General features: G+C 47.2%; 1 protein-coding gene across 5 annotated transcripts in view; it reads right to left on the bottom strand.

Annotated features, from left to right (window-relative positions):
- Positions 1-19,504, bottom strand: part of AGAP1 (ArfGAP with GTPase domain, ankyrin repeat and PH domain 1) — a 1,113,642-nt gene that overhangs the window by 347,710 nt on the left and 746,428 nt on the right. For all 5 annotated transcript variants that reach the window (XM_086956296.1, XM_086956297.1, XM_086956294.1 and 2 more), the window contains one exon: positions 2,819-2,923. In XM_086956296.1, coding sequence (XP_086812422.1) covers positions 2,819-2,923 — 105 coding nt within the window. The remainder of the gene's footprint in view (positions 1-2,818; positions 2,924-19,504) is intronic.

Here is a 19,504-nt window from a genome sequence, read left to right as displayed (position 1 = left end):
TTACATATTGTTGAAGGAATTACTGAAAACACTAGTGTTTAATCTCACACTTGCTGAGTCTGCCATTCAATCCTTCCAACAGAACATTACAACCCCTAAATAATTGGATACAAAGCTCTAATCATCTTAAGTGTAATTGCACGTTGTAGGAAATCCACCTTTTTTGTGTGGTCACCCAGATTTTTCACCTTGTGTTGGAACCTATATTTTTGCTCGCTTTAGAAATCTGTGCACTTTAACCCTGCTAACCGGTAATTAAGTGCCTGTGCTGCCCCTATAAAGATGGTCAATTGAGCATTTTCCTTATTGGCATAGTAAAATTATGTATTCATCACTAGAACATGGGTCAAAGACTAACCAGGGCCAAGAAATTAAATGATACAGGTAGACTGCAGCACCTATTCCAGTAGCAGTGCAATTATGGCTTCAGGCCTACCACTGTAGCTGTGTACAAACTGCAATTCCACATGACAAAATAAAACCCTTTGACAGGTCAAACCCTCCCTTTTAAATAGTAATAAGGCACCCGTGTTATGCCTTGCTTCCGACAAGGCAGGATGCATGGTATTCAGAAGTAGGGCATGTAGAAACTGAAAATCCCTATAGTGACTAGCTCCCAGACCTAGCTGTGTTATGTACAAAACCAGAGTACAAATTAAAATCTTCATACTGCACCGCAGGAATGGGACGAGAGAGAAAAATAATGAAACATCTATTTATTACGCTTACAAACATACAATTCAATGGTGAACTTGGATATTTAATAAATATTAAGGACAAGTAACGTTTAGTATGTTACATTTCCCCTGCCCGGAGTTCGTGGAGGCTAATTTACAATGGTTCACTAGCTTCTCTCAGCCACTAATTAGCCTTGAATAGGTATGATTAGGCATCACATGTCTCCCAGGAGCAAACAATAGGCTGCCCTAACTAGCACAGATGACTTCTCCGAATATGAATTATGGGGGATATGGGCATCCATTTTGATACTACAGTGTTAAATCCTGCTTGAGTGTCAAAACCTGCTCTAAGTGTTTTTTGGGTTAACATATAACACTTGGGAAACATTTAAAAGGGGAGATCCACTACCTGGCTGCTGAAAGACTCTGCTTTTGTCCTAGTCTCTGGGTTTACAAGTAACCCTTGAGACACACTCTGAAGGGGAGAGAATATCCTGCCAAGAACATTCATGTGGATCCACTGTGTGGTTGTTGAAGAGCTCTACTTTTGACCTTCCAGACTTCTGTCTCTGTGTTTATTGTGGGTTCAATGGGTGCCTCAAATTGGATTTGAGTGTTAGATGCAGTAAGACACTAGGATTACCATAGTACATACCCCATATACACACCAGCCCTCTGAGCCCAGGTGTGGTATGGCTGAAGACTCTGGTTATCTTGAAAATGCACAAAGTGGTAGGAATGACACTGGAAACGTATACCCCATTTGGTAGCCCGTATCCAGGAGTCATTCCAACCCACTAGCTAGTGGTAAGCATAAAAGTGACGCCTCCAGGTATCCACTGCAGTTCACGCCCTGGACCTGTAGGAGATCAGAAGCAGACTGGTCCTGCTGGTTGTGAAATGGGAGAAGCCCTGAAGGACGGAATCTGCTCCCTCTTGTACCCAGGACAAAGAAGTGGACTACAAGGGTCATAAGGCAAGCCTCCTGTTCAAGCTACAGGGATATCACATGATACAAGAGGCCTTTTCTAGGTTGAACTTAGTTGACTAGGAGCAGCTGGACCTGGACTGGCCCCTGCTGTTAGCCTCTGCCTGCAAGTCTCTAAGTGCCTTTTAAAAAAAAATGTATTTAAAAAAGTTTTGTATAGCGCGAACAAGACCCAAAGCGTATCAGAGCGCTTCACAGTAGTGAAAGGGGAACAAGGTAGGGGAACGTTGAGGTATAGGAGGCTAACATGATGAGCTAATAAGAAAGTACATAAATGCGAGCACAATATAACTTGATAAGTTACTATCCCAAGGCCTGGGAAGGGGGGGTTAGAAGTATACTTTTGTAGTGGAATGGGACATAAAACACTAAGTCACAAGGTAAACTCTTTGACCAGGACGAACTTGGTTGGCGTATCCAACCCAAGTCCGTCCCGGTCAGCCTCAAATTGCACTTAGGTCTTTGCCTACCATGACCAGCGACTTTCATTGGAGCTTTGTGCTTTTTTGCTGGATTTTTTACTTAAAATTTAACAATTCACATACCTGGTTCCCCTTATTGGATTTCTGTCGTTTTGTTTATTACATTTTATTCTATTTTTCGAATTCAGTTTAGGATTTCTATTGTGTTCTATTTTGTCTTTATTTCTCTTTTGGAACTGCATAAACACTTTGCAGTAAGTTAAGCCTTCCTGCTCTCTGCTTTAGCTACCAGGGGGTAGAGCTCAAGGTAACTTAGTGACTTTAAGGGTTCATCCTGACAAGGTTTGTGATTATTTCTTGAGCTAGGAAGAGAACCACCCCAAATAATCCAAATTCTTACATATGTGCATAAATCTGTACCCTCAAAAGTATCATATTTCTACTTTCCATGCCGACTCACAAGAACTGGTAGCATTGTTTGGATTATTTGCAACAATTCAATTCACTATTGTAAATGGGCCTGATGCCCCAATGGAGACCAAGATTCTTCAAAAAAAGGGATAGTAATTCTCTTTTCAGAAAGCAAACTTGAGTCCATAACCCCATGCACAGCCATCTCCTCCTTCTCCTGCAATAACATATACCAGCGACACTCATAATGTGTAAGAAGGGACAATCTTTTCTCCAGGCACAGCTTGAATGGGCAGGTGAGGGCCAAGAGTACTCACATGAAGGCTGGGGTGATAGGTCAGCACACCGTTGTCACAGAGAGTCACATACTTCTTCTTCCACTCTTTGTTTAACGATTTGCCACTTCTCTTTAGTAACATACCCTGTGAGAAAGAAAGAGACAGAGTTAGCAAAGAGAACAGGAGTTGGCAAACTTACTTTGGATCACAGGAGGAAGAGGCTCGGCAATCTTAAATGAATAACTTTCCACTGCACGCCTGAAGCCTTCCATGCATTCTCCAGTTGCAAACAACTCTTGGGTGTCTGGCCCGGCTGTTCACAGGAGCCAGAAGGATCAGTCTTGCTCTAATATCTAGAGAATGGTCTGACCAGAAAGAGTGCCTTCTACTACAGCTTCATCTGCCTGAAGAAAAGACTGATTCTCAGTGTTAAAGTACATAACGCCTCTATCAAGGCCCGTGGACAGCAGAAAGACATTCTGATAATAATAAATGGGTAATTATGGGGACAAGTTGCTTCTGTAACTAGAGGACAGAGTGTTTAGTGAACTATAGGTGATAACTTGACAATCTTGATGTTCACTGATTTAATCTTTTAGGCCTCCTGCGATTAAGTCTGCTGAAACATCTACTCTGTCTCCACCACATACCACTATGAAATCCATTCTGGTCCCCACTAGCACAATTGTATTCTTTTACCCTATGTGTGGAGAGATAGGAATCATGCACGTGGTACCTTACCCCTGGGATACAGCTTTCAAATAGTGTTGGAACGAACAATAACCATTTTCAATGCAGCAGAACTATAATGTATTCAGCACTTTAAAGTTAATATTTATATCGTATCATGCCTTAATTTACAAAAATGTTATAGTAAGTTACATAATTTCATACATATTTCCACATCAATTTCCATCTTTCGAGACCTTTCCTGGGGTCTTAATTTGTGTAAAGATAGGGGTACCCCTAACACAAGTTCCTAAATCAGGGAAATTATCTAGTGTGTAAATATCACCATTTAAGAATGATGAAAATATTGGTGGCTCTAGACATCTATTGTAAACATCATGTACATGCAATCCAATGCAATAATATCAACAATATGCTTATTATTTGTTTTAAATTTATAAATATACAATAGTCACGGTGAATACAAAACAATTGAATAGAACAATTACATCCTCATATATCAGTAATTGGTTCAAACAATCACATTGCTGTTTTTTGACATCATCATGTTCAAAAGACTCAAATGGTGTCAAAAACAAAGACAAAATGATCATATCATAGATACAGAGGACAGTCATTATTAGGCATGGCTAATGAAGATCCGTGTCCTACGCAAGTTTTGGCTGTGTGCCTTTGTCAGGAAGCCATGTATAAGACCTCATGAAGTCCTGCTGGGGATGGAACTAAGAGTGTATAGGTGCCTCGTCGCCAAATGAATAGATCTATGAGGAAAAAGGAAGCCCCCAGAGATGAAATGATGCCAGGGTTCACAGAAGAGAAAGTTCTGGTCCATAAGGCAAAGGGCGTGGCCCGGATCAGATGAACCAGGGACGTGACAGGCTGAGAACAAGTCCGCGTTGATGCCCCACTGCATTAGTAGTTTAGGGCAAAAAGGGGGGGGGGTGGGGGGAAGAGCTGGCATGCTTTGTAAGTATGGCGTCTCTCGATGGGGGGTAACCATATATGTTTTTACGTGGGTGAAGAGGCATATAATGAGCCAGTAATGGTATCCCGAGCTGATGGCCGTTGACAATGGACCTGTGAGCCAGAAGGTTGCAGCCAGGGAGTCAATTATGGTTGGCTGTCTAGATGTTAGGGCGGCATTATTGGTTATGCTCCTGATAATCTGCTCGTCCTTTGGTCCGCCCGAGTCTGCCTGAGTTGTGTTCCATGAAGAGGAAGGGGTCACATCCCGGGGTCTTAAACAGGGTATCACTGTACTAGTTTGCCAAACCGAGCCAAATGCATGGATTGTTCCTGAATGAGGTACGAGAAGGGATTGTGGGACTTACAATTGCTAACCATATCTGTACTGTGGTATGAATAACTGTGCTAATGATCTTCATGAACAATGGAGCGGTGCACTCCCAAGTAAGTATTTTTCAATAATGAAGCTCGTTCGAGTCTGGACCCAGTATGGGATGGAGAATCAGCGTGTCAATCTTAAACAGCGTAAGTAGCGTGGGCCTCCTTGATAAGAGCCCAGTTAATAATCCTGCAGTCTGATTCAGATTCATCTCACATCATGGTGCTATTTCAGTTTAAGATTGACATGCCGATTCTCTACTTTATACAGGGTCCAGGGTTGAACGGGTCGTATGAACTACTTTGAATCGAGTGAAATACTCGCTACTACTCGCCGACAAACTAGAATGCCCTGACGAAGTTCAATCTTTTGAACGAAACACGTTGGATGATGCTTTGCACAATCTCATGGATTTTTTAAATAAAGATTTATTTTTCCATGAAGACACTTATCGAGCTTCATTATTGAAAAATACTTACTTGGGAGTGCACCGCTCCATTATTCATTAACAGCGGGTGCAGGAGCTGATTGTGCACACTGACTCTTATCACACCATTAACCACTACTTGGGGAACACAGCAAGAGGTGCGGCCACTGGAGTCCGCCGTTGGTTCTCTCTTTTAACTGTGCTAATGATCATGGGGCGCAGACTGTAGAAAATGTTGATAGTTCGGAATAGCATGGGTAACTGCCTCTCATTCATACTGCATGACCAACCCTTCCATGCAATTCGGTATTCTTGAGCACATCTCCACACTGGAGAGGCCCTCTTAAGACCGGAATCCCAACATTATTTAAAAAAAATATAGGCTCCATTGAACTTGTGTCCTAGTATCTTACCAAAAATTGCCTAAAATGAAAATGTCTTACAAAACTTTGTTTTGCAGATGCATTGCGTGGGAGGTGGCGTCCAGCTCCAGACCAATTCTATTCTTCCCGTTCCAGCTTCAAGAAAATGGCTATGGAGCTGCTCTTGTCCCGAGCCGGCTAGTCACTCAGTGTGAAAAGGAATTGTCTAATTGGAGGTAGGTTCTTTAAACTCCCCCCATAAATAAATAAATACTGCAGCCCTAAAATCAGAACTCTGAAGCTGGTTAACCTTGTAGGAATTTGCACTTTTGCTCAGAGAACGTTAGTGCCACAGGCAGCCCATCGTACCCCAGTCTGGATTAATCTGGGACTAGCTCTGCCTAAAGGTACGGACTTGACAAGCAACGGTGGAGAAGCATCAAGTGGTAGAAAGAGAACAGGGACTCGGCCTCACAAGCTAATTCTTTTGCACTGATGAAAGATCTTGTTTGCTCAGGAGAATCTTCCCCAACTCTTGGAAAGACATCCAGGTTTTTCGACCCCATCTCAAAAGCAGCCTTAAGCTTGCAGAGATCCACTGGTAAAGAAATATTGTAACCAAATGGCTGTTGGATTTTCCTGTGAATTTGCCCTAGTAGCCCAAACCTGATTTAAATAGGTAGCCACACACTTGCATCACTTTAAATAATGAACCTTCTCTGGTCATTTATAAGATGGATGGTACTCTTGACGGCTGTATGGCTAGAGAGGCATGTCCCACTCTCCTCCTGTCGCAGAATGCGGTTTCTAAATAGGTGACGTTAAACTGCCAAATTTAGCAGGGCACATACATCTGTGCTATATGTTGTGTGCTGTACGTCCATACTGATCATAGTAGGACAAGAAACTGACGTGACTGATTATATTTGTGTAGAGAAGTTGTTAGGGTGGAGGGTCCTTGTATTCCATACACACCCAGACCTTTCTTTTAATCATACCACGGAACCTCACTGTTAGAAGGGGATACACGGGTGGCCCAGGGTATTTTTATATAGGACACTAGCTTTTCGACAAATCCCAAAGTGCTCCCTAGAATATGGTCGAGCAAATCCTTGTTTTTAGGGACCAGGATGAGACCTGATGAAGTGTGCTACTAATAGAGTGGGTGAAGGTCTTTAAACAAAACCTGGTGGTTTGTCGAGTGGGTCAAACCGTAACTACTGACGCTGTTCATCTAGCGTAACTACAGACTCTAGGTGATAGGACACACTTTGGTGTGATTTGAGTGATGAAAGCTTCCCTAGAGGCAACTGTGTTTTTGGTGTGTACACATATATATGTTATGCCCATTCATTCACTCCAGGACCTTAAACCCAGCAAAGCAAGGATCATTTTAAGAGCAATATAAAGTGATACACCGACCAGACCAAAAAAAAAAACATAATAAGGCTAGACAGGTAACCTGTTAGCGATTATGAATACAGTGCTTATGTTTAATAATAAAGTGAAGTTTAACATTCTCTCCTGGGTGTCGGGGAGAGCCATAAACCTGTAACCATGAGTACTTCCTGTAACTTCATCTCAGAAAGTATACATGGAAGCCTGTTTTGGCCATCGTCCATTGAAAATGACTTATAGTATTTATATGTTACCTTGCGTGAAGTAGGATAGAAAAGGGAGAAGTAGAACTGAAGATGCTAGAATAAACTAAGACTGATCAGAACCTTCTAGCCAGAGCAATACTGTGATGATTATCTGCAAAGGTCCCTGAGCTGAACGACAGACAGACATACTGCAAAATGTGTGCACCAAGTCAAAGTTCTCCTGGTTGTTGAACCCCAAGCAAGACAGCACAGAACAAACGAAATAGGACGGCTTGTGAGACGATGGACCAGAAGTGGCCTTTGTTGCTACATGATGAACATAAAATAAACTATGAAACTGCAGGCTATGGCCCACTCATGGACAGCTTCTAAGTGGGATGCACACTGATGTGATCAGGGTAGCATGTCTCTAGGCAGCACTCTTCACTTGCTATTTGGTTTTTGTAGTACTTGAATGTCGCTTGACCAACACTCAAGGTCCTGATGATGCACTCGTACTAGATGCTTCACCAAACGACTTTAAATGCAAGATTTTCTGTTGCACAAAAGCTGTTGCGTCAGTCTTCTGTATTGTACTTGATCCAGAAGTCTTAAAGGTTGAAGATTAACCGACGGAAGGGGTAAAATCGTCTGTTTTAACTAGGACAACTATTTCTAAAAAACTCAAGCACACTGGGCAAATCACTAAAAACACACACACACACATACTAGCACTCTCAAATGTAGTCACCCGAAAACCATGAACTCTTTGAATAAGAGAAAAAACAAACTGGAGGGGATCTTGTACTTTTTATGTCCTGAGGCTGCATGAAGAAGATAGAGTAGAGTGCAATGTTACCAAGCTAGAGTGCAATGTTACCATGCTACATTCAAAAACAACAGGTCTGGCTTGGAGATAGTCATGTAACAAAAAGTAAGTACAAGCAAAGAGGGGCTTTTGGTCTGCACTCTTCATCCACTGATATTTTCAATGGCCAATCACATTTTGCTACCACCCTCCACAGCAAATATCATGAAGCACTAGATTAGCCCACTTCATCCACTGCCTCAATTTTGTCTACTAAAGACAAGAATCACTCCCATCTGTGGAGGCACAAACGCCCTCGGCAATCCAGAGCAGACTAAAAAGAGAACCGTGTGGCGAAAAGGGACTGGATCAGTCATGTTGAACAGTTATACACAACTGCCCTGGTGGTGGCAGTAGCTCCTTCTCTCCACCCTGCCCCTGAACTCCGGGTCCAATATGTTACACCTATTACAGAAGGCTCAGCAATAGCTACTATTAAGAAAATGAGGAATGGTGGGGCAAGGAGATTCCCGCTTCTGTATTCAGAACTGCACAAGACTTTTGGGTGACAACTTTAACGCCCATCTTTAATCACTATTTCACCACCTAAATGACACAGTTCTCCAAGAGGGGCTCAATCCTCTTTTTTCCCCCATTCATAAAAGGGGAGACCGCTCCAACCTGACAAATTATTGGCTCGTCGCTTTTCTCGATCTTAAAGCCAAAGCCTATGCCTGCATCCTTTTGAAGGAACTGGAAGCATTGCCAACGAAAAATAGAATCCTCACGTTATTCCAATCTGGATATAGGCCCGACTGTTCAAAAATGGACTACATCACAGCGCTGGCCCATTTAACCACAAGAGGCGCCAGGAGGAAGTAACCTCCCCCTGCTCTGCTGTTTCGTCTATTATAGTACTGACAGGGTGGATCAAGGCAAGTTATTGGGTTGGGGGGGGGGGGAAGGAGCTAACCACATGGGGGCTCCTGCCCTTGCTCCTTAAGGAGATCAAATAGTTATATCAGGGAACATGGGTATGGGTAAAAAGAAGCTCCACCACAGCCACCGCCAGGGTGCCCACTAACAATGGGCTTAAACTGGGCTGTGTGTTGCCCACCCTCCGTTTTAACCGCTATACTGCAGACCTGGGAGCTGCCTTGGTGCCAGTTTACGATTCAGAAAAGGGGGTGGTGATGAACAGAGTGTCTGAATTAAGCAGACCACTCTTACCCAGTCCAAAGATCAGGGCTTGATCCATCACCATTATTTATTTCACTGCACCATCCCAGCTCAGAACCTGGCTATATGCAAATCAGTCTGTCCCTGGCCCAGTGCACCATGGGAACAGGGCAGACTAAACTACCAAGCCAATTCTTCACCAGAAAGGAGACAAGCTACTGGGGACCGGTTTCTGGCATTTCAGCCGTCTTCGGCCCGGCTTGCTTGAATCCTGATGGTGCAGTGAGAAAGGGACTCATGTCTGAGTATACCCTGCCACACCTATAGTGGCCAAAAACGATTCAGAAAAGGGGGTGGTGATGAACAGTGTCTGAATTAAGCAGACCACTCTTACCCAGTCCAAAGATCAGGGCTTGATCCATCACCGTTATTTATCTCACTGCACCATCCCAGCTCAGAACCTGGCTATATGCAAATCAGTCTGTCCCTGGCCCAGTGCATCATGGGAACAGGGCAGACTAAAATACCAAGCCAATTCTTCACCAGAAAGGAGACAAGCTACCGGGGACCGGTTTCTGGCATTTCAGCCGTCTTCGGCCCGGCTTGCTTGAATCCTGATGGTGCAGTGAGAAAGGGACTCATGTCTGAGTATACCCTGCCACACCAATAGTGGCCAAAAACTGTTCACCTCCCTTTTCTGAATTGTTTTTGTCCACCATAAGCGTGGAAGGGTATACTCAGATGTGAGTCCCTTGCTCATTGCACCATCAGGATTCAAGCAAGCCGGGCCGAAGACGGCTGAAATGCCAGAAACCGGTCCCCGGAAGCTTGTTTCCTTCCCAGTACAAGAATTGGCTTGGTAGTTTGGTCTGCCCTGTTCCCATGATGCACTGGGCCAGGGACAGACTAATTTGCATATAGCCAGGTTCTGAGCTGGGATGGTGCAGTGAGCTAAAAAACGGTGATGGATCAAGCCCTGATCTTTGGACTGGGTAAGAGTGGTCTGCTTAATTCAGACACTCTGTTCATCACCACCCCCCTTTTCTGAATCGTTTTTGTCCACCATAAGCGTGGAAGGGTATACTCAGATGTAAGTCCCCTGCTCATTGCACCATCAGGATTCAAGCAAGCCGGGCCGAAGACGGCTGAAATGCCAGAAACCGGTCCCCGGAAGCTTGTTTCCTTCCCAGTACAAGAATTGGCTTGGTAGTTTGGTCTGCCCTGTTCCCATGATGCACTGGGCCAGGGACAGACTAATTTGCATATAGCCAGGTTCTGAGCTGGGATGGTGCAGTGAGCTAAAAAACGGTGATGGATCAAGCCCTGATCTTTGGACTGGGTAAGAGTGGTCTGCTTAATTCAGACACTCTGTTCATCACCACCCCCCTTTTCTGAATCATTTTTGTCCACCATAAGCGTGGAAGGGTATACTCAGATGTGAGTCCCTTGCTCATTGCACCATCAGGATTCAAGCAAGCCGGGCCGGAGACGGCTGAGATGCCAGAAACCGGTCCCCGGAAGCTTGTTTCCTTCCCAGTACAAGAATTAGCTTGGTAGTTTGGTCTGCCCTGTTCCCATGATGCACAGGGCCAGGGACAGACTAATTTGCATATAGCCAGGTTCTGAGCGGGGATGGTGCAGTGAGCTAAAAAACGGTGATGGATCAAGCCCTGATCTTTTGACTGGGTAAGAGTGGTCTGCTTAATTCAGACACTCTGTTCATCACCACCCCCCTTTTCTGAAACGTTTTTGTCCACCATAAGCGTGGAATGGTATACTCAGATGTGAGTCCCTTGCTCATTGCACCATCAGGATTCAAGCAAGCCGGGCCGAAGACGGCTGAAATGCCAGAAACCGGTCCCCGGAAGCTTGTTTCCTTCCCAGTACAAGAATTGGCTTGGTAGTTTGGTCTGCCCTGTTCCCTTGATGCCCTGGGCCAGGGACAGACTAATTTGCATATAGCCAGGTTCTGAGCTGGGATGGTGCAGTGAGCTAAAAAACGGTGATGGATCAAGCCCTGATCTTTGGACTGGGTAAGAGTGGTCTGCTTAATTCAGACACCAGACCGCCGGGGATGCCTGGTCTCACCCTGGAGATACCCATTAAGGGACCATCTCTCAGGGAAGCCAGGAAGGGTTTCGCAGCGGTCGAAGCGCCTTGGGACCCTACGGGTAAGTAGTGCGCTATATAAATGCCAATACATTTACATAAACATTTACTCTGTTCATCACCACCCCCCTTTTCTGAATCGTTTTTGTCCACCATAAGCATGGAAAGGTATACTCAGATGTGAGTCCCTTGCTCATTGCACCATCAGGATTCAAGCAAGCCGGGCCGAAGACGGCTGAAATGCCAGAAACCGGTCCCCGGAAGCTTGTTTCCTTCCCAGTACAAGAATTGGCTTGGTAGTTTGGTCTGCCCTGTTCCCATGATGCACTGAGCCAGGGACAGACTAATTTGCATATAGCCAGGTTCTGAGCTGGGATGGTGCAGTGAGCTAAAAAACGGTGATGGATCAAGCCCTGATCTTTGGACTGGGTAAGAGTGGTCTGCTTAATTCAGACACTCTGTTCATCACCACCCCCCTTTTCTGAATCGTTGGTGCCAGTTTAGTCACACCAAAGCTGGGAGGGGTGCGCCTTCCCACCTTGCATTATGCAGATGACACTGCAATCGCGGACCACACCAGAGCGGCCTACAGACAGTCCTCAATGCACTTTATCACTGCAATCAGGAGAACAAACTGCAGGTGAATCAGAGTAAAACCAAGGTTGTCGTTTTTGGCAAGTTTTCCCATAAAAAACAAATCCATTGGCAGTTGGGAGACCTACAAATAATGACAGCCTCCGATTATAACTATCTTGCAGTCTGGTCCTCAGAAGAGGCCAACCTGGCCGTACACCTAAAGCACCTGAGGACTAAGCCTACAGTGTCATCCATGCACTGAAGCGCATAAGCAATCACCTAGCTCAACAGCCGAGCCTATGCTCACCATTTTAAGAGCAAAACTGATCCCGCCACTCAACTACAGCCACTTGGCCTTCCCTGGAGCCCTCGACATATTTCCAAGGCACTGTCAGATTAAGGCGTATAAGAAAGTCTTCCTTGCCCCTCGGCAAGCCAGGAGTACGAGGCTGAGACTCGAGCTGCATCTCGGGAGCCCAGACCTTGTGTGTCAGGGGGACTTAACCCCTTTGCTGCTTCTGACGGCCAACAGCCGTCGCACGCACTACGTATGTCCGACACGGCCCCACCTACTGCATTAAACCGCCGCCCCGGTTAGTAAAGTATTATCTTAGAGTCCTGTGGGCCCCAGTGTCCTCGATCAAACACCATCTGAAAACGGTCTTTGAAGTGGAGGGCTCTCCCTGGAAACACGGTTAGCGAATGCAACTACCAGTTTGAGGATTAGGGCAGCAAGCTTGCATCCTAACGAAATTCCATTCTCAGCCTGGAAAAAAGCGGTGTACAGGCAGGTGATAATAACCTTGTTTGAAAAGGACACCAAAAGATTTTGTGCCAGTACCACTACAGGGACGTTGGATGCATCTTATACCCTAGGAAAGGCACAGTCCTATTTTCAATACGCATTTTCAGCCTTGGCCCGCAGGAAAATCATGTACATGAGGCTCGTCGTTTTGCCAATCTCTGACTTTAATTCTGTCAGGGCCCGTCAAGAGGAGGCAATCACATGCAGGGTATGCAACTACATCAAAGGACCATGTCTTCACCTGTTGTGTTGCTGCCCCAAACTGGCTGATGAGCGCCGCCGCCTGCTTCTCCCTTTGTTTCAGTCTAAAGGCATCAGGCGCTGCAGGGGGCCTCGAGCATGTGCTTTTCACCCTAGCCAGACTGGGGACATTTACGAACTCTTTTCGACTTTCATTCACTGAAGTCGCCATAGGAAGACAGCTCCTGGGTGCACATCACATGTTCTGTACTCCGCTATCAGGAGAGTAGTCAACCAGCACGTACGACTTGAGGGGCTATACGCAGCGCTCTCTATGGGCATGAGGCCCAGCACTCTGCAGGTTGCCAGCCTCGCACCTACCACCTTCAGGCACCATCTTGGTGATCCTCACCTAATGTGGGCGGGCCATTTATACAGTGTAGATTAAACATCCTGATGTGCCCATTTGCTAAGCAGCACGAGGCCCCACTGGTTTACACTCTGTACTTTATTCCCCTTTCCCCACAACCCAGGTCACTTTCTTTCATGCTCTAAGATGCTAGAACCATCTGAAATAACCTTTACCTTGTTTTTATCTTCTCTTTTAACTTAATTTAGAGGGCGACCTTACCCATTAAATATTATTGACTGCATTTTATTTTTGAAAGCCTTACTAATAATGTGCCAGCTGTGGTAACTGCTGTTTTCTTTTATGTGTAATTGCAACATACAGGTTTTAGACATGTACTGATTTTAATTAATCAAACATGAATAAAAATGACTTATTATTCACTTTGTGATTTTTTTTTCCTGATCACATTTGCAAATCTACCTAAAAGGGAATGAACTTCAAAGGCAGGGAAGATGGACCAAAAGTTACATTTACCAATGTTTTTTTTCTTTCCACTTTGTATCATGCTGGTGTGTTTAAACTCGGTCTTCAGTGTACAGTAATTCGAAGCCAATAGTATGTTTTCTTTGTGCTAATATGAATCAACCTTTCTGCTGGTGTACAATAAAAAAATAAATGGGTTATTTGCCTGTTCTAAGTACACCTGCCTGCTTGGAAGTACCTGTAACAATCAAGTGCGTGTGTAGGGGTTTTTTGTATTGATAATTTAAATAGCAAGCATTTGGTGTCCACGTTCAGGTGGTCTGATTGTATTTCTTCTTTGTGGTGTATGCTTGATAACATTGCACCAGCTTGCCAGGGCCCTACTTATTGGCTTTGCCAATGCTTTTGCTTCTTTTTGTGGCGGTCTCTTAGATGTGCAGCGACATGTGTGAGATTAAAGATCCTGTTGGGGGACTGAGGGAGACCAATCACTGCTCCACTGGTTATCTGTTCCGAGCTCCAGTGAACTAACAAACAAAGCAACTGCCCTGTGTTGCTGCTGCATCTTTATCCTGAACTCCACCCATAAGCTCACCTGCTAAAAACCACCTTTCAGAACCCCTCCAATGCGGACTGGTGGACACGAGAGCACAATTTAGCTGTGACCCCAGAGTGACCCACACAAGGAACGGTTTCTATCCCCGGGTGCCTCAAAGGAACAATTATGCTGCTTTAATTCTTGCACAACAAACACACCATTTACACTGGGACATCAAAGGGACAATCGTCTGATCCTATCTGGCAGTGCACACCTGCAGCCAGCCCCGGCTACCAATACAAGGACGCGGCCAGCACAGTCCGTGTGGGCACCCGAGGACGTGCACCGATGGCCGGATGCGTGCTCTGTGGTCGCAAGGGGCGTGGAGAGAAATACCTGCTCTGTGAGTTCACAGTGATACATCCCTGTGGCATGCATGCTCGATGAGTGCACAGTGGCCTGCCATGATGTGTAAGGCGGCAGTGACGCATGTTCTGCGAGGTCACACAAACATATGCTCTTCGAGGATACTCCGTAAAAGGGACGGTGGTGGCATGCAGGCATGCTCTAGAACTGCGAGGGACTGGCGTTCAGGCTCTGTGAGGGTATGGCGACAGGGATGTTCTGTGCACATACGATAGCATGAGTGCTCTGCGAGGATACTGGGATTACATGCATGTGTGAGAGGTACATACATGCGATTCATGTGGGAGACTCCCAATTTTTAAAGTTCAAAATAGCTTTATTTTAGGTGTCTCCATTCTAAAATCTACTCCTTTCAATTTATTTGTTCTCTGGTAAGTTGGCATGTATGTGGGTGCTGCGACATGCATGGTCTGTGAGGAAGCAGTGGCCTGCAGGCTCTGCGATACAGTCTTATGCTCTGTGCAGGGCTTCGGCGTCCATGTTTTGTAAGGGTTCGGTGGCTTACACGTTCTTTGGTAATCTTCATCTGTACACCTTTAGGTGGGGCCTGCTGGTGAGCAATGGCTGTTTTCTGTTGTTTCTTTAGATTAACGTAGGTTCGGAATGGCTGGAGCAACGCGATGCAGGCTGGGGGACGGAAGAGGTCTATTGCTGATGAATGTGGTTTTCAGGTGGGCGCACTATGCCGCTTGCAAAAACCAAGGCCATCTCTTTCCACCACCAGGCTCGTAAACCACCTACGTCATGCGAAACCTAAGAGGTAAAACTCAAGTCATGCCCTATCGTGTCGCGCTGCTACGGAAGCCGAATTGGCTGCCGTCTTCCTTCTTTCGCACTAACAGTGTCACCGCACTCAACATAATTAAACGAGAATAAAAAAAAGACGCGAAAAATATATCAAGTTGCAAATCTCTTTATTAGCCTTGTGTGTTTTACGCGCCGTCCCAGGAGAGCGCGCGAGCCCATAGCACGCAAAGTGTACAAGCTTTAAATAACTTACAAAGTGCCCGTAATGAAGAGAAGTGTTATCTGAAATCCATCACTCAGCGGCCGCCTAGCCTCGAGCAATCACCAAACAGCGCTCATAAATTTATATTAAAACTCTGCTCAATAGCAATTATTTACCAACAAAGATTTATTGATTGCGTTTGTTGTTCGGAGACGGAAGAGATGGGGGGAGGGGCACTCTTGGACAGTGGATACTGCAGGTCAGCGGCAGTGGACAGTACACGGAGCGAGAGGTGAGGAAAGCACTGTGCAAGGCCGGATGCAGTGGGACGTGGACAAAAACAGGCACTGGTGGGCCTGGTAGGTTCGGATGAAGAGCATGGCCAGTGCGCAGGGGTAGACATGGTAAAGGGGAACTACTGCAAGGTGGCGTAATAAAGTGTATGTTAGGGGGACTACAGCAAGGTGGCGTAGGAAACTATATGTCAATTCTTCGTACAGCACACAATGACAGCCTCAAGGCACCCAGGATCGACAAGATAGTTGAGAAAAGGAAGTCGGGACAGAGAGGAAAGTAGGTGGGTGGAATTAAAGTAGGAGCAGACAATGACCGCAGAGCGAGGGCAGTAGTAGGGAAGAAGGGTGGCTAGGGAGTGAACAGAATTGTGGACAATGCGAGTAAAGGGCAACAATTACATAGTGTACACCCCAAAACGAATTGGCTCTTTGTGATTGCAAACATTGTTGCGGGGAAACGCACTATAAAGTTGACTGAAGGTGGGTGGAAACTAGGCTCTCTGAAGGTGACCACTACACAGGATCAGGTAGGCCGATAGTCAAGGAATAAGCAGAAGATGGTTTCTGCAACAGGCTAAGAGCAGATTATCACCGCTGCTCAGTGGGATACAGCACAGTTGCAAGTGGGGCAAACCCAGGGTCCCTGTCCAGCCAGCTTAGGTGCCTTACGGAGAGCACTGGAGAGGGGGTGGGGGAACCTGTTAAATTCCTAATAAAGAAAGCAAGAAAAGTGAACTGGGTGGTTTTGCAACTGGTACTTGGAAACAAGTGTCAAAGGTCCAATGGTGCTTGAGAGCCTCCGACTGCTCACCACTAGAGAACTCCGGGGCAGATAACTGGTTGGGCGAAAATACAATTTTCATGTTATGTTAATGTTAAATTGGTCTTCTATAGCGCGCGGCTACTCCAAAGGAGTGTCCCGGCGCTTTTATTGGTGACCAGAAAAGACAGACAACAACAGAACCAAAATAGATTAGTTACGGGGGGGGGGGGCGTGGCTAGCAGCCGAAGATGGTGGCCAAAGCTTAGGGAGGCTCCCGTTGAAAGGCGGCACCCCCCATTAATCCGTTATCATTATCCGACAATCATTTGTGCCTGAAGGGGCGGGCCGTGCCTGGAGTCCTTGCAGCGCCCAGCGGAACGTTCCAGTGGCGGAAGAGACTGGTGATCGGCCCGATACAGCCCGCGGAGCGGAGGGGAGGAGGGGCCTGCTGTCCACCAGAAGGCAGCGGTGTGGCGTGCGGCTGGAGCCCGACCGGAAGTGGAGCATCGGCGGACGGGGCGAGGCGGAAGTGCCGGCCCCGCGGGTGACCTGCCCGTCGGTAACCGGACCTTTGTCCTGAGCCCCGGGAATCGGTGGGGCGACTTGCTGGGCCCGGCGGAGGTCGGCGCGCCCGCAGATCCGGAGCGGCAGGACAAGAACAAGACGGCAGACTCCTGGAAGATGACGCCGCCTTATTGAGTGCCGGGCCCGTTCAAATCCTCAGGTCCCGTCATCCGCGCTGCGGGTGGATGCAGCGCACCGGAGAGTGAGGGAGGAGCGGTGGAGGCATCCGATTGAGCGGCGGCCGGCCGCGAGGCTGGTGGTGAGTTATACGCCGCCCTCTCCCCCCTCCCCCGCCACTCCACAGAACTAGCTTGCACACTGGCGCACGGAGAGAGTTGGAAGCGCAGCCGATGGGAGAGGAAGCGCCGGGCAGAAACTGACCACCCGCTGCAGAGAGAAAGTGCTGCACCATACCTAATCGGGCAATAAAACACTATAGCGGAGGGGGGTCGCCATATCACCCCAACAGCCATATTAACCAGCACAGAGGTTATAGGGCGCACAGAGAAATATACTGCATGAGCTCCGATTGTAACCTGGGGCAGCCTCAATCAGCGAGAGCCTACCGGGGGACGCTGGGGCCAAGCCATAGCGGCGGACCCACCGGAATCACTGCGCGAATCAGCTCTCTACTGACACTGATATATCATATCGGCGGGGGCCTACAAGAGGAAGACCATGTCCAACAGAGGACCAAAACACGGGACAACGCAGGCGAAATTAGACAAATTTGCGTATGAAAAACAGACGCCTCCCCAGGAACAACGCAAGCCCACCAGAAAGACAATAGACGCAGAGGGCACATAAAAGGCCACACTTGAGGATGTAATGGCAGCGCTGGCCCAGGTTCAAGTCACAGTGGGCGCCACGGCCACGGAAGTAACATTGATACGGGCGGACCTCCAGAAAATCAATGAAAGGGTCAAGCAGGTGGAGGTGGTTACCAAATCCTTAGTAGAGGATGTGTCCGAACTGCAAACAGCAGTGGAAAGACTGCAAACGGACAACAAACTACTCAGGGACAAACTGGATGACCAAGAAGGGCGCTCACGACGCAACAACGTCCGAATCTTAGGCGTGCCGGAATCGGAAGATACGGGCGCTCTCGACCTCTACAACTTCTTTTCAGTGGAAAGGGCACATAGGGTCCCGGGAGGGAAAACTAGGACTGGAGGTCCGCCAAGACCGATACTTGCAAGGTTATTTAACTTCAGAGACCGTGACGCCATCTTACAAGCGGCACGAGTGGCACCTGCTATTCAGATCCAGAACTCGCGGATTGCCTTCTTCCCGGACTACACGGCCGAGGTGTCAAGGAAGAGAAGGACGTTTCTGGAGGTTAAAAAGACGCTGAGAGAGAAGGAACTGCCCTACTCGATGCTCTTCCCGGCCCGACTGCGAGTAGTGGCAGACAAGAAAGTGTGGTTTTTTGATTCCCCGGAGACGGCTCAGGACTGGCTTGAAGGTTGGCGCACGACAGAACACTCGAGGAGATCGCACAGGCCCAACTACAGCCACAGAGACGACAGTAGAACTGGCTCCCAAACATCGGGCCGGGGGGGAGCGGAGGGCTCCCCTCCCCTCGGCTCGGCCGGCGCGGGTGGTGAAGAATGACTTGCTCTCATGGACCTGGAATGACAATACTTGCTGGATATTAAAAATACTTTGTGATAGCTGCGAGCGGACTCTGGCGTGAGTGGGTCCCAGAAGCACGCAGGGATGCCGCCTGCTCGGGGAGACACTCTCCCCCCACACGCAAGTACTCTGGTTAAGGGATGGGTTAAGCACTCTGCTCAGTTGGGGAGGCGGGCAGTTGAAAGTCCGTTAGGCAGGGGTGCAGGGAGGGGGGAACGGGGAAGGGTTTGTTTCGGTACAGTTAGGAATACACATGTATGGTCAACGAAAAATGTTATGCTTTCGCCTGAATCTTCAGTTGTTTGGTGGGTTGGACAGCGATCGGTCTCCTTGGTTAAACCCCTCTACGTCTTACTGAATGTGCACGGATCACACACTCAAAACTCACACTCACTCTACCACACCATAGACCTCACAATACCAAATGGCTGAGAACCCGGTCCCTGAGGCAGAGGGAATAGACTCGGAGACACGGCACTCATCCCTGCGATTACTGTCTTGGAACGTACGGGTACTGGGGGACAAGGTGAAGCGGGGCCTGGTATTAACTGCACTCAAGAGACAGAAGCCCACCATAGCGCTGCTGCAGGAAACACACCTGATGGGGGGGGGGGGGGGGGGGGGTGGCTACCAAAGCTATGGATAGAAGAGGATA

Source organism: Lissotriton vulgaris, chromosome 2_1 (assembly GCF_964263255.1).
Source record: "Lissotriton vulgaris chromosome 2_1, aLisVul1.2, whole genome shotgun sequence".
Classification (NCBI taxonomy): domain Eukaryota; kingdom Metazoa; phylum Chordata; class Amphibia; order Caudata; family Salamandridae; genus Lissotriton; species Lissotriton vulgaris.
The sequence above is the reverse complement of the archived record's forward strand: the minus strand, read 5'-3'. Positions and strand labels throughout refer to the sequence as shown.